The 14,278-nt window shown below is 57.5% G+C and overlaps 1 protein-coding gene across 1 annotated transcript in view; it reads left to right on the top strand.

Moving 5' to 3' along the window:
* LOC133040396 (maestro heat-like repeat-containing protein family member 2A) overlaps positions 1 to 14,278 on the top strand; it is a 60,518-nt gene that overhangs the window by 14,653 nt on the left and 31,587 nt on the right. The window contains exons 10-15 of the mRNA XM_061120118.1: positions 5,333 to 5,411; positions 5,542 to 5,655; positions 9,139 to 9,215; positions 10,174 to 10,293; positions 10,567 to 10,677; positions 13,543 to 13,687. Of these exons, the coding sequence (XP_060976101.1) occupies positions 5,333 to 5,411; positions 5,542 to 5,655; positions 9,139 to 9,215; positions 10,174 to 10,293; positions 10,567 to 10,677; positions 13,543 to 13,687 (646 nt within the window). The remainder of the gene's footprint in view (positions 1 to 5,332; positions 5,412 to 5,541; positions 5,656 to 9,138; positions 9,216 to 10,173; positions 10,294 to 10,566; positions 10,678 to 13,542; positions 13,688 to 14,278) is intronic.

Genomic DNA, 14,278 nt, shown 5'->3' with positions numbered 1-14,278 from the left:
CGTCCCCCTCTCCCCTCCCCTTCCCCCTTCTCCCCTCCAATCCCCTCCCCATTCTCCCCTCCCCTTCCCCCCTACCCCCTCTCCCCTTCCCCTTCCCCCTTCTCCCCTCCAATCCCCTCCCTTTCTCCCCTCCCCCTTCTCCCCTCCCCTCCTCCCCTCCCCCATCTCCCCTCCCTTGCACCCCCCGTCGCCCCCCACATCTCCCCTCCCCTTCACCTGCTCCTAGCTCACACTTCTTACCTCCCCTGCCTCCTACCATCTCCTGTGGCCCAACCCATGCAAAGGGGTTCCCTGGCCCTGTTCTGGGCACTGGAGGTGTGGGCGATGGTGTTGCCATCTCTGATGACCCTCCTCCTCCGACTCCCTGAGACCTCTGCCCACACCTCGCAGTGTTTGAGTTCATGCCATACATGGGCATCACCCTGGCCACCATGTTCACCATGCTGAGGCTCGCCAATGAAGCCAAGATGCGCCAGGTGATCTGTGGTGGTAAGTGTCCCACCTGGGCCTGCAGGGCTGGCCTGATCAGGGTGCTCACAGGGGGAGGTGGGTATACAGGTAGAGGAAAAAAGGCAGTGGGGATCGCAGGAGAGGGAGACCAGGGAAATGGTCCCAGCCTGGGCTTGACTTGGGTCATTTATATCTGATCACCTTGCCCCAGGTTTTGATTATGTCATGATTTTGTGGGCCCAAGTCCCCAATACCTGAGAAAAGTAGGACAGAACGTGTTGGCCACTCTTTGCTTTGGAGTCCCCAGGGTCTGAGTTAAAAAGTCTTCTTCGAGGTCTCACCCTTGACCTTGCAACATGAACCTCAAGGCTGGGGGCCCAGTCACACCTGTGTGCTCCACCCCTCGGGGGAGTCTTTCTCCCTCAGACAGGGAGGGGCTTCATGCAGGACCAAACTTAAGGAGCTGAGAGGGGGGGTTGGAAAGGCAGATGGCGAGGGCTGCAGGAGATGTTTCTAGCAGCATCTCTGGCCATCTCAGTAACCTGCTGGTTATGGAAGTGTGAGGGCTCCTCCTGAGAAGGCGCCCCGGAAGGCTCTGTTCTGAGTCCTGGCTCTCGGGGCTCACTGCACGTGCCCCGGGGCAGCCATGGAGACCTTCTGCGAGACGGTGCAGTTTTACCTGAGGCACCTGGAGGACAGTGTGTATCCCGTGATGACTGAGGACCAGTTTGCGGTGAAGCTGTTCCCCATGTATCGCTACTTCGTGACGGTGTGGCTGCGGAACAACAACCCGGAGGTGAGACGGGCCCTCCTGGGTGGGGGTGGGAGCCCGTGGTCCTCGGGTCATTGCTCTCCAGCCTGTGCAGCTGGCGGGGCTGAGACACCATTGGGTCCAAGGAGGTGGAGACCTGATCGGCAGAGCCATGGGGGCCCTGCAGGTGTCTTGATAAAGGCCCCTGGAGTTGCTGGACCAGGGTCCCTGTTCCACATGTGCCGGGCGCTCTCCGAGCGGTTCACTTGTGGGAGCCATTTCCAAGCCAACTCCGGGTCATAGGACCGTTTTACAAATGAGGAAACAGAGACACAGAGAGGTTGAGTACCTGTCCAAGGTCTCCTGAGTGACAGAGTCAGGACTTGGGGGACAGGCTTGGCAGCTGGGGGGCCCGGGGGAGGCCAGGACCCTACTGCAAGGTCCCCTCAGTCACCTGTCCTTGATTCCGAGGCTGGGGCTGATGTCACAGGACCTTCCTGGTGGTCCTGGCCGAGGGGTCTAGAGACCGGGCTCCTGTGCTAGGTGAAGCTGGGGGTCATCAAGTCCCTGAAGCCCATGCTGAACCTCCTCCTGCCCAACGATGACCTGCGGGAGCAGGTGTACGACTACATCCCTCTGCTGCTGGCGGAGTACCAGGGCAGCCTGGAGGCGCTCTTTATCACTCAGGTGAGGGGCCTGGGCTGGGGGCTCAGGGTATTTAGGGCTCCTGAGTGTCCCGTGGGGTGTTCTCACGGGTGGGAGATGTAGCCACGCGACCTGGCACTTGTCCGATTTCCAAGAAATATATGCTGTCGTTACACATGTGTTAGCCACTCAGTCATGCCCGACTCTTTGCGACCCCGTAGACTGTGTCCCGCCAGGATTCTCGGCCCGTGGGATTTCCCAGGCAAGAATACTGGAGTGGGTTGCCTGTTCCTTCTCCAGGGGATCTTCCTGGCCCAGAAATCAAAGCTGGGTCTCCCATTTTGCACACAGATTCTTTACTGTCTGAGCCAGCAGGGAAGCCAGGCAGAAAGGATGATACCTCAAAGGGTTCTGGGGCCCACGGTGAGGTCACAGCTCTCATAGCGGTTTCCTAAGGCTGTTGCAACAAAGAACCAGGAGGCAGGTGGCTTAAAACCACAGAGATGTGTGTGTCATGGTTCTGGAAGCCGGCAGTCTGAAATCAAGGTGTCGGCAGGCTAAGCTTCTTCTGTAGGCTCTAGGGGAGAATCTTGCCTCTTCCAGCTTCTGGTGGCCCAGGCACTGCGTCACTCCAGCACCCCCCTCCGTGGTCACATGGCCATCTCTGTGTCTCTCTCTGTCTTCTCCTCTTCTCGTAAGGACACTGGTCCTTTGATGTAAGGCGTTGTCAGGGTGATCTCATCTTGAGAGCCTTAAGTAATTGGGTATGCAAAGACCCTATTTCCAAGTGAGCTCACATTCTGAGGTTGTGAGTGGACATGGATTCTGGCGGCGGGGGACACCATTCAACCTCTTACCAGCCTTGGACGTGTGTGAGATGGAGTCTTTGTAAGATTCTGAGCTGAGTTGTGACCTGGGCTGCTGTATATTGTGAAGGGGGTCACTCATTTACAGACGAGGCGAGGCCCTTCTCCTGGTGAGAGCTGGGAACAGAAAGAAACATGCCGCATTTGGGGAGCCACGTGCAGACCTTCTGTCTAAAGTTGGGATGCACCTCTAGGTGGCTAGGGGAGAAAGGCGAAGAAGGCCTTGAACGCCACAGTAGGTGGCCCTAGTGCAGCCCTGCCGAGCTACAGTGTCCACGGCAATCCTCAGAGGCAGCTGGAAATAGAGACGGACTCGGGGGTCTGGGCGGGGCTTGAGAGGTGGCATCTCTGCCCAGCTCCCAGGGGATGCTGATACATCCAGAGGGGGAACATCAAGGGGCAAAGGTCTGGCGTTTGACCCGAGTCGGTCGAAGGTCACCTGCCACCGTTTCCCGCCTGCGGCAGGTCTTGAGGCAGATCCTGGAGATGTCCGTCATCACCAACAGCCCAGTCCCGCAGATGCAGCTGCACACCATCTTCACGGAGCTGCACGTCCAGGTGAGCCCCAGGGCCGCGCGGGGCGTGGCCTTCCCCAGGGCGGGTCAGGGGAGGCGCGCTGGGGGCGGGTCAGGGGACAGGGGCTGGGGGCGGGTCAGGGGAGGCGGGCTGGGGGCGGGTCATGGGACGCGGGGTTGGGGGCGGGTCAGGGGAAATGTTCGCTGGGGGCGGGTCAGGGGAGGCGGGCTGGGGGCGGGTCATGGGACGCGGGGTTGGGGGCGGGTCAGGGGAATGTTCGCTGGGGGCGGGTCAGGGCAGGCGGACTGGGGGCGGGTCAGGGGACGCGGGGTTGGGGAGGGTCAGGGGAGGCGCGCTGGGGTCGGGTCAGGGGACGCGGGGTTGGGGAGGGTCAGGGCAGGCGCGCTGGGGTCGGGTCAGGGGACGGAGGCTGGGGGCGGGTCAGGGGTGGCGGGCTGGGGGCGGGTCAGGGGAGGCGGGTTGTGGGCGGGTCAGGGGACGCTGTCTGTGGGCAGTTCAGGGGAATGTGCGCTGGGGGCGGGTCAGGGGAGGCGGGCTGGGGGCGGGCCATGGGAGGAGCGCTGTGTGCGGGCCAGGGGACCCGGGCTGTGGGCGGGTCAGGTGAGGCGCGCTGGGGGTGGGTCAGGGGAGGGGCGCTATGGGCGGGTCAGGGGACGGGGGCTGTGGGTGGTCCAGGTGAGGCGGGCTGGGGGCGGGTCAGGGGAGGCGGGCTGTGGGCAGGCCAGGGGAGGTGCGCTGGGGGCGGGTCAGGGGACGCGGGCTGGGGGCGGGTCAGGTGAGGCGCGCTGTGGGCGGGTCAGGTGAGGCGCGCTGGGGCGGGTCAGGGGAGGCGGGCTGTGGGCGGGTCAGGCGTGGTGGGTTGTGGGCGGGTCAGGGGACGCGGGCTGGGGGCGGGTCAGCTGAGGCGGGCTGTGGGCGGGTCAGGTGAAGGGCGCTGTGGGCGGGTCAGGGGACGGGCGCTGTGGGTGGGTCAGGTGAGGCGCGCTGGGGGTGGGTCAGGGGAGGGGAGCTATGGGCGGGTCAGGGGACGGGGGCTGTGGGTGGTCCAGGTGAGACGGCTGTGGGCGGGCCAGGGGAGGTGCGCTGGGGGCGGGTCAGGGGAGGCGGGCTGTGGGCGGGTCAGGTGTGGCGCGCTGTGTGCGGGCCACGGGACACGGGCTTTGGGAGAGTCAGGGGAGGCGCGCAGGGGGCGGGTCAGGGGAGGCGCGCTGGGGCCGGGTCAGGGGACGCGGGCTGGGGGCGGGTCAGGTGAGGCGCGCTGTGGGCGGGTCAGGTGAGGCGCGCTGGGGCGGGTCAGGGGAGGCGGGCTGTGGGCGGGTCAGGCGTGGTGGGTTGTGGGCGGGTCAGGGGACGCGGGCTGGGGGCGGGTCAGCTGAGGCGGGCTGTGGGCGGGTCAGGTGAAGGGCGCTGTGGGCGGGTCAGGGGACGGGCGCTGTGGGTGGGTCAGGTGAGGCGCGCTGGGGGTGGGTCAGGGGAGGGGAGCTATGGGCGGGTCAGGGGACGGGGGCTGTGGGTGGTCCAGGTGAGACGGCTGTGGGCGGGCCAGGGGAGGTGCGCTGGGGGCGGGTCAGGGGAGGCGGGCTGTGGGCGGGTCAGGTGTGGCGCGCTGTGTGCGGGCCACGGGACACGGGCTTTGGGAGAGTCAGGGGAGGCGCGCAGGGGGCGGGTCAGGGGAGGCGCGCTGGGGCCGGGTCAGGGGAGGCGGCCTGGGGGCGGGTTGGGGAGGTGGGTTGGGGGCGGGTCAGGGGACGCTGTCTGTGGGCGGGTCAGGGGAATGAGCGCTGGGGGCGGGTCAGGGGAGGCGCGCTGGGGGCGGGTCAGGGGAGGCGCGCTGGGGCCGGGTCAGGGGAGGCGGCCTGGGGGCGGGTCAGGGGAGGCGGGCTGTGGGCGGGTCAGGGGACGCTGTCTGTGGGCGGGTCAGGGGAATGAGCGCTGGGGGCGGGTCAGGGGAGGCGCGCTGGGGGCGGGTCAGGGGAGGCGGGCTGGGGGCGGGTCAGGGGACGCGGGGTTGGGGAGGGTCAGGGCAGGCGCGCTGGGGCGGGTGGTGTGCAGACCTCTCCACCCCCTGCCCGGCCCTCCCCAGGTGTGCTCCAGGGCCCCCGCCCAGCAGCAGTACAGCAGCCAGAACCTGACGGAGATCGTGCACTGCTTCATAGCCCTTGGTGAGGCGCCCCCGGGAGCCCTCGGGAGTGCCGGCCCCCTCTGAGCGCCGGGCCCCGGGGCTGCCTTGTCCCGCTGCCGCCCTTGACTCAGGGCACGACTGAAGCTGTCCTCCCCCCTCACACTCTGCAGCCCGCTCCTACCCCAAGGAGCTGATGAAGTTCTTCCTCGGTCAGATGGAGATGAGCAAGGAGGCCGTCCGCGTGGGGACCCTGGCCCTGATCAGGGCAGTGGTGAGCGCAGATGGTGAGCACTCACCCCGCAGGGAGATCGGGCGGGAGCAAGGGTGGCAGGTGTCAGGCATATCTGGCCTTTTTTTCCCCTTAACTTTCTGGCCGCATCCTGCGGCGGCATGTGGGACCTGAGTGCCCTGACCGGGGATGGAAGCCATGCTCCCTGCGATGGAAGCACGGAGTCTTAGCCCCTGGACTGCTGTGGAAGTGCCTGGACCATTTCCTCTCTATAGACCCTGCTGGGTGGGCCGCGGAGTCAGGGCTCTCCGTGGCTTCGTTTCCCATTCTTGAACCTAACCAGCCTTGTGTCCCACCCTCCACACCCTCGCCCCTCTCCTTCAGCCCTGAATCCCAGCTTCTACCTGAGCCTGAATTTCAAACCATTTGCACAAATCCTAGTATAACTCCCAAAGCTAGCTGAAAGGCTGCATATAAAGCCTAGATACACAGTATAGATGTAGCCCCAAAGCCCGTTGACTCAGTGCCAAAGCTTAGTCTGAAACCCTGCTTCTGAATCCCCTCAGCCCAAACCCTAAGCCTGGCCTAGCTATCTACAGGGAAACACTGTCCCTGAGAGCGCCGGCTCAGAGAGCGTCCGCTTGAATTTGAACAAGGCGCCCTCTACTGGCAGCGTTTGGTCTTGCATGGTTGGAGAAGCCCACGTGCTGTTGTGCTCAGGCGCTTCCTTCATGTCCATTGTCTCCCAGCCCGCCAGGCTCCTCTGTCCATGGGATTCTCCAGGCAAGAATACTGGAGTGGGTTGTCATTTCCTCCTCCAGGGCATCTTCCTGACCCACGGATCAAATCCACATCTCTTATGTCTCCTGCATTGGCAGGAGAGTTCTTTTCCACTAGCGCCACCTGGGAAGCCCTGAGAAGTGCTTGGTTGGCATCAGGTCAGCCCTTCAGCTACATATCCTTGTGCAGTACACACGCTGAGCAACTGTATGTGAGAGACACTCTCCTGACAGTAAACCCATCTTTTACAGAAATGCAAATTTAAGCAACAGTGAAAGTGAAAGTTTCTCAGCCGTGTCTCACTCTTTCAGTTCAGTTCAGTTGCTCAGTGGTGTCCAGCTCCTTGCAACCCCATGAACCTCAGCATGCCAGGCCTCCCTGTCTATCTCCACCTCCTGGAGTCCACCCAAACCCATGTCCATCGAGTCGGTGATGCCATCCAACCATCTCATCCTCTGTTGCCCCCTCTCCTCCTGCCCTCAATCTTTCCCAGCATCAGGGTCTTTTCAAATAAATCAGCTCCTTGCATCAGGTGGCCAGAGTATTGGATTCTCAAGTTCAGCATCAGTCCTTCCAATGAACACCCAGGACTGATATTCTTTAGGAAGGACTGGTTGGATCTCCTTGCAGTCCAGGGGACTCTCAAGACTCTTCTCTAACACCACAGTTCAAAAGCATCAATTCTTTGGTGCTCAGCTTTTTTTATAGTCCAACTCTCACATCCATACATGACCACTGGAAAAACCATAGCCTTGACTAGACAGACCTTTGTTGACAAAGTAATGTCTCTGCTTTTCAATATGCTATCTAGGTTGGTCATAAAATTCCTTCCAAGGAGTAGGCGTCTTTTAATTTCATGGCTGCAGTCACCATCCACAGTGATTTTGGAGTCCAGAAAAATAAAGTCAGCCACTGTTTGCACTGTTTCCCCATCTATTTCCCATGAAGTGATGGGACCAGATGCCATGATCTTAGTTTTCTGAATGTTGAGCTTTAAGCCAACTTTTTCACTCTCCTCTTTCACTTTCATCAAGAGGCTCTTTAGTTCTTCTTCATTTTCTGCCTTAAGGGTGGTGTCGTCTGCTTTTCTGAGGTTGTTGATATTTCTTCCGGCAACCTAGATTCCAGCTTGTGCTTCCTCCAGCCCAGCATTTCTCATGATGTACTCTACATATAAGTTAAATAAGCAGGGTGACAATATACAGCCTTGACGTACTCCTTTTCCTGTTTGGAACCAGTCTGTGGTTCCATGTCCAGTTCTAACTGTTGCTTCCTGACCTGCATGCAGGTTTCTCAAGAGGCAGGTGAGGTGGTCTGGTATTCCCATCTCTTTCAGAATTTTCCAGAGTTTGTTGTGATCCACACAGTCAAAGGCTTTGGCATAGTCAATAAAGCAGAAGTACATGTTTTTCTGGAGCTCTCTTGCTTTTTTGATGATCCACCAGATGGTGGCAATTTGATCTCTGTTTCCTCTGCCTTTTCTAAAACCAGCTTGAACATCTAATTCTCAGTTCACGTATTGCTGAAGCCTGGCTTGGAGAATTTTGAGCATTATTTTACTAGCATATGGGATGAGTGCAATTGTGCAGTAGTTTGAGCACTCTTTGGCATTGCCTTTCTTTGGGACTGGAGTGAAAACTGACCTTTTCCAGTCCTGAGGCCACTGCTCAGCTTTCCAAATTTACTGAGATATTGAGTGCAGCACTTTCACAGCATCATCTTTTAGGATTTGAAATAGGACAACTGGAATTCCATCACCTCCACCTCTATGACCTCTGTGATGTGAAAGAAATCTAGGTGCTCTTTTATGCATAAATGAGGATACACCTAAACCATGAAGGCTGGTTGTCTTTTATTTTAATTTCTCAGTGAACATAGACTATTTTTATAATCAGGAAAAAAAGTTTCCATTTTAGAGGTGAAAAACTCTTAAGTGTAACATCATCCCTTGGTGCCTGAATTCCCGCTCTCTTCCACCCCGACCTGATTTCCTGTTATTCCTCCTCCTGCAGTGACGTCTAGTAGCACCTAGACTTGAGTGTAGCAAGGCCCTGAGTGCCTGACTGTGGTTCTGTCCACGCCGACCTCTCGAGAGCCTTCTCCGCACCCTTCCTTCCCTCCCTAATCTTCCTCCTCACCCTCCCTCCAGCACACACACACACACTCTTGCGCACCAGGCCCTGTGTGTGTCCGCTCGTGTCAGTGCTCACAGAGGCTTGGTGAGGGACCTGCTCTCAGTGTCCGCCTTTCACAGGGGAGGAAGCTGAGGCTCAGAGGGGCTGAGTAAGTCCCCTGAGGTCACACAGCTGGGAGCGGTGGAGCCAGAGACAGCGCAGCAGCCTGGCCCCGGAGCCCCGGCCTCCGCAGCCGGGCAGTGTGGTCTCCGTTGTGTCCGCTGTGTGTCTGGCCCTGTGTGTCCCGCTGAGGGAACCACCGAGCTCTTAGGAGGAGACCCTGCCCTCAAGGAGAGTCCACTAGTTTCCAAAGAGACACACGCGAAGCAGAGGCCAAGGGAGTGAGGCATAGAGACGACCCCCCGGGCTGGGGTGGGTGGGCATTGAGAGCGCCGGGTGACTTCTGAGGGAAGCGGCCCTGAGCTTGTGGGGGTGAGTCAGAGGTTCTCAGGAGGGACGGCATGGACGAATCCTGAACCTCTGTCTCCCGTGGAAGGTGGCAGAGAGGCCTCACCACTTCTGGGCATCTCCTCAGAGCCCAGCCCTGAGGCCAGTGGACCTCCAGGCGAGCTTTCCTCTTTCAGAGCCCAGAATGAGCATCAGGACCATCTACCTGGCCATCCGAGTGGTCAAGAACACACTCTCCGACACCCGGTCCAAGGTAACAGGGCGGGGAGACCCAGAAAGGGGGTGTGTGCTGGGCCTCTGCGGGGCAAGTGGACGGAAGTCAGGGCGCCTTCTTCCGTCAGCTACAGCCTCCTTGCCACCCCTCCCCTCCAGCTCTGTGCGTGGAGGTGAGGCTGCCTTCTCAAGGAAGGCCCTTTGATGGAAAACCTACCTTTCCAGCCAGTCCTGAGTGGGGCTGGAGAAGAATAAGGCTCCTCGAAGCTGTGGCCCCTCTCCTGAGACCCTCCCTGTCACCAAGAACCTGGAGTTTTCCTGTGAAGGGGCTCCGACACTACCCTGGACAGAGGAGAGGCCAAACACCCAGCGTCAGCCCAAGTTTCTTGGCTAGCTAGGTGTTTTGTAAGGTCATTACCACATTTGAGAAAAGCAACTCTGCAAATAAAGGCTAAAACCCACCATCTTGGCCACTGCAGCCTCGGCCCCCTGGAGAATAGCTTGGCTTCTGGACACGGCCCCTGCGGCTGACCCCTCATGTCCTGGGGGTGCAGTTCAGGACGGTGAGGGTCTCCCCAAACCAGGGAGGGAACAGGGTGCTCGGTCTTGAGCCTCAGGCAGAGCTGTCTTCAGTACCTGGAGGATGTCAGGGGCAGAGGGAATAGGCTTGTTCTGTGTCATCCCCATGTATGAGCCCTGGGGAGCCCGAGAGCAGAGTCAGGTGGTTCTCACCAGGGCCGCCTGAGGATGGAGCAGCCCTACCGAGAAAGCAGTGTGCTCATGTCTCTGAAGGGCTTTGATGAGGCTCCTGGGTAGACCTGCTGCTGAGCGGGGTCCCCTGGATGAGGCAGGCGGTGGTGGACAGAGTGGGCAGCATCCAGGTAGCCCCAGAGACCCCTTCCAGACCACAGCACCCTCACATCTTAACTGTCTCGTGTCATGGATTGGGTGCCGGCGGAACCTCTAGCGCCCAGCATGTCTGTGCTCTGGCCTCTCAGGTGAGGATGGCCATTCTCCGCATCATCGGGCAGCTGGCCCTGTCCGGATTCCAGGACAGGATCAAAGGCTGGGGCCTGAAGTACGTGTCTGTGCAGCTGACCTTGTCCACCTACAAACTGGTGAGTGATGGTGGATGACTGGGCTTTAGAAATGGTTTCCACTGCGCTGAGGAAAGAGCACTGCTCAATGAACCTGCTTGCATGTACAAGCACACAGACACACACAGTAAGCTGCCAGGGGTCTAGAAGATAGTGAAACACGTGCACAGCTCTGGGCTTCCCGGAGACTCAGTATCTGGGTGTTAAGCCTCTTGCGGGAGAGTAAACCACAGCGGAGACCATGGCAAGCCCCTGCCGGCCCACAAGCTGGCACTGCTTGGTTCTGTCTTCCAGACCAACCGCAGGGACAACTTTTATCAGAGGGACCTAGAGGAGAAGATGGTCCACAAGGTCACCATGGACACCGTGAGGATCATAACCTCTTCTGTCAGTGGGATGACCAATGTGAGTTGGCCAAGTGGGCTGGCATCCTGGGGCTGATGGCTCATGTCTGTGCTGTGCGAGGCTGTGAGGGGAGGATAGCACAGGCCCAGAATTCGGCACTGTTGCTTCTCCCATTCCCACTACCTGGGAGGATGGGCGGCCCCAGATCTTTCAATTACCTGAGCTTGTTTTTCAAGATTCACTTCCTTGGTGGGACCTTATTACCTTCACCAGGGCAGTGCTTGGCACACAGTAGGCCTAATATATATCACTTGACTTATTGTTTGAAATGCATCCATCACCTTAAAGGCCCTCAGTCCAGGGTGTGTGTGTGTGTGTGCACACGCGCATGTATCCAGTCACTCAGGTCCGATTCATTGTGGCCCCATGGACTGTAGCCCACCAGGCTCCTCTGCCCATAGAATTTTCCAGGCAAGAATACTGGAGTGGAGTGCCATTTCCTACTCCAGAAGATCTCCCAGACCCAAGGATCACACTTGTCTTCTGCATTGGCAGGCAGATTCTTCACACTAGAGCCTCTTGGGGGGCCCATGCATATGCATGCATGTGTGTATATGTGTGAGTGTGCAAATAAGTGATTCTAGGGATTATATTTCACAGACATTCATGAGTTCCAACTATGTGTAAGTCATCAGGGCATACACAGGAAGGCTCAGTATGACCCCCAAGTTGTTCACAGGGGAAACAAATGTGTCAATTTTTAATTGCATTACAATGTGACATAGCAATAAGATAGGAAAAGTTTACCATGACTGCACATGGAAAGGATAATTGTCTATTAATTGAGGCCATGGGCCAGATGCTCCCCATCCAGTGGCAGCTTCTCTTAATTACAAAAATAATAGTTATAGTAGTAATAATGATAGTGGTTACAATTCATTGAGTACACGTGGCAGGCACTGTACTAGATGTGTAGTATCTAGAATCTTATTTAATTACCCCAACCACCCTGTGAGGTAAGGTCTGTTGTTATTGTTACCTAGCTTTTATAAATGAGGAAACTGAGGCTCAGAGGGACTCATTAATTTCCTCAAGGATTCTAAGGTGGTAAAAAGTGGAGCCAGGATAAAAATGGTCTTTCCTGTTCATTATGCTACATCCCTGGGGCAACCCAGGAGCCAGGGATTCTAGTCCTTATGGCTACAAGACATCAAGCAAATTCACTTGTTAGTAGCACAGGAGCTCACCCCAAACTCCTAGGGGTGGGAGTGGGGCTAAAAGGAATCAGGGTCACTGGGGGTGTTCAGTGATCACCTGGTGAGATGGGAGATGGCAGGGTGAAGTTGAAAGGCTAGAGTCATGACTCGAAGAATCTGTAGAGAAATAGAACCAGTAGGAGATATGTGTGTGTGTGTGTGTGTGTGTCTGTGTGTGTATCTCAAAAATATCAATAAACTCAGATATGCAAATGACACCACCCTTATGAAAGAAAGCAAAGAGGAACTAAAGAGCCTCTTGATGAAGGTACAAGAAGAGACTGAAAAAGCTGAGTTAAAACTGAACATTTAGAAAATGAAGATCATGGCATCCTGTCCCATCACTTCACAGCAAGTAGATGGGGAAACAATGGACACAGTGACAGACTTTATTTTCTTGGGCTCCAAAATCTTTACAGATGGTGACTGCAGCCATGAAATTAAACGATTCTTGCTTTTTGGAAGAAAAGCTATGACAGACCTAGACAGCATATCAAAAAGCTGAGACATTACTTTGCAGACAAAGATCTGTATAGTCAAAGCTATGGTTTTTCCAGGATTCATGTACTGATGAGATAGTTGGACCATAAAAAAGTCTGAGTGCCAAAGAACTGATGCTTTAGAATTGTGATGTTGGAGAAGACTCTTGAGAGTGCCTTGGACAGCAAGAAGCTCAAACCAGTCAATGCAAAAGGAAATCAGCTCTGAATAATCATCGGAAGGACTGATGCTGAAGCTGAAGCTCCAATACTTTGGCCACCTGATGGGAAGAGCTGACTCATTGGAAAAGACCCTGGTGCTGGGAAAGATTAACGGCAGGAGGAGAAGGGGACAACAGAGGATGAGATGATTGGATGGCATCACCGACTCTATAGACATGAGTTTGAGCAAACTCCGGGAGATGGTGAAGGACAGAAAGGCCTGGCGTGCTGCAGTCCATGGGATCGCAAAGAGTCGGACATGACTGAGCAACTGAACAACAACATATATATTGTGCAATTGTGAGCTGGCGAGTCTGAAATTTAGGAGGTAGGCCAGCAGGCTAAAAACTCAGGCAGTAGCTGAGGCTGCAACCTTGAGGCACACTCTCTTCCTCAGGGAAACCTGTTTTTTGCCCTCAACTGATTTAATCAAGTCCACTCACATTTTCCAGAGTAACCTCCTATATGGATTATGGACTTTCATCAGATTGCATCAAAATACCTTCACTGCCATGCCTAGATTAGTGTTTGATTGAATAACTGTGTGCATTCACTTGCCAAGTTGACACATAGAAACTAATCATCAGAGTTGGCAAGCATGGATAGGTTGTCTGCCCAGTGTGTCTCTCAGGGGATTGGGGATTAGAGAGAGGGCTGGTCAAAGAGGATGTGCTGCATGCAGGGTTGGAGTGAAGCCAGCGGGCACAGCGGTCAAGGGCCCAGGACTAGCTGACCCCCTCGGCCATGGGGTGGGTGCAGCTTAGATGGCCTTGGCAGAGGCCCAGGCTGGGCAGTGGAGCTGGCGGGCCTGAGGCAGTCAGTCAGTGGGTCGGAGTGTGGTTCTGGAGAAGCGAGGCCGAGACAGTGCTGCCAGGGTGGGGAGGGGCCGACCATCTCATCGCAGGACTGTGCGATGCCCAGGCTGGCTGATCCCAGCACCCCCACCTTACCCCCATCACCCCCCATAGGAATTCTGGGTGAGGCTCCTGTGCTACATCATGGAGACGGACTACACGGAGGCCTTGACCCCCATCTGCGTCAGCCTCACCAACCTGGCCGAGCGCCAGCTGCATGCCAAGGACGAGGAGGCCAGCACAAGCAAGAGCAGGCACGGTGGGCAGCCCCCCTGCGCCAGCTGGAGGGACTGGGCAGGTGGGCCGCCCCGTGCCTCGGACCGTTCCCCCTTCTCCAGGAAGCAGCCCGGAGCCCAGAGAGCCAGGCCTTGCCAAAGAGGCCGCCCTTGCCGAAATCCGAGGAGGTTAAAGTCGTGCACACTTCCTCTGGCAGCCCACTCCTCTCGTCCCCACCTCCCGCCCACCCTGGCCCAGACCCCAGGGAAGGCTTCCCGCAGGTGTGAGCTCTCTGGCCCCTGTGAGCCCACTGGAAGGACTGTATATCCCATCCGAGGCCTCTGGAACCACCCCCACCAGGCCCTCCAACTCACCGTGATGACGCACTTGTTAGCACCAGACCCTCAAGAAAGGGACTAGACCGACCTACTTACGGGGACCCTGCTGTCCCAGGGGGCTGCTGTCATGGTCCTGGGGCTTTGAGGATGGATGTGGCCGGTGACAGGAGGTGACTGCGAGCCTACAGGACCCAGCGATGGTAGGGGCAGAGGCTGCTCTGAGCATCCGGCTAGACCACCCCTGGTCTGCCTCCTGCCGCGACCCTGAGTCTGGGACTGGCTCCTTCCTGGGTGCC

This window comes from Dama dama, chromosome 20 (genome assembly GCF_033118175.1).
Source record: "Dama dama isolate Ldn47 chromosome 20, ASM3311817v1, whole genome shotgun sequence".
NCBI classification, from domain to species: Eukaryota; Metazoa; Chordata; class Mammalia; order Artiodactyla; family Cervidae; genus Dama; species Dama dama.
Note: the sequence above shows the minus strand (reverse complement) of the source record. Positions and strands in the feature narration are given on the sequence as shown.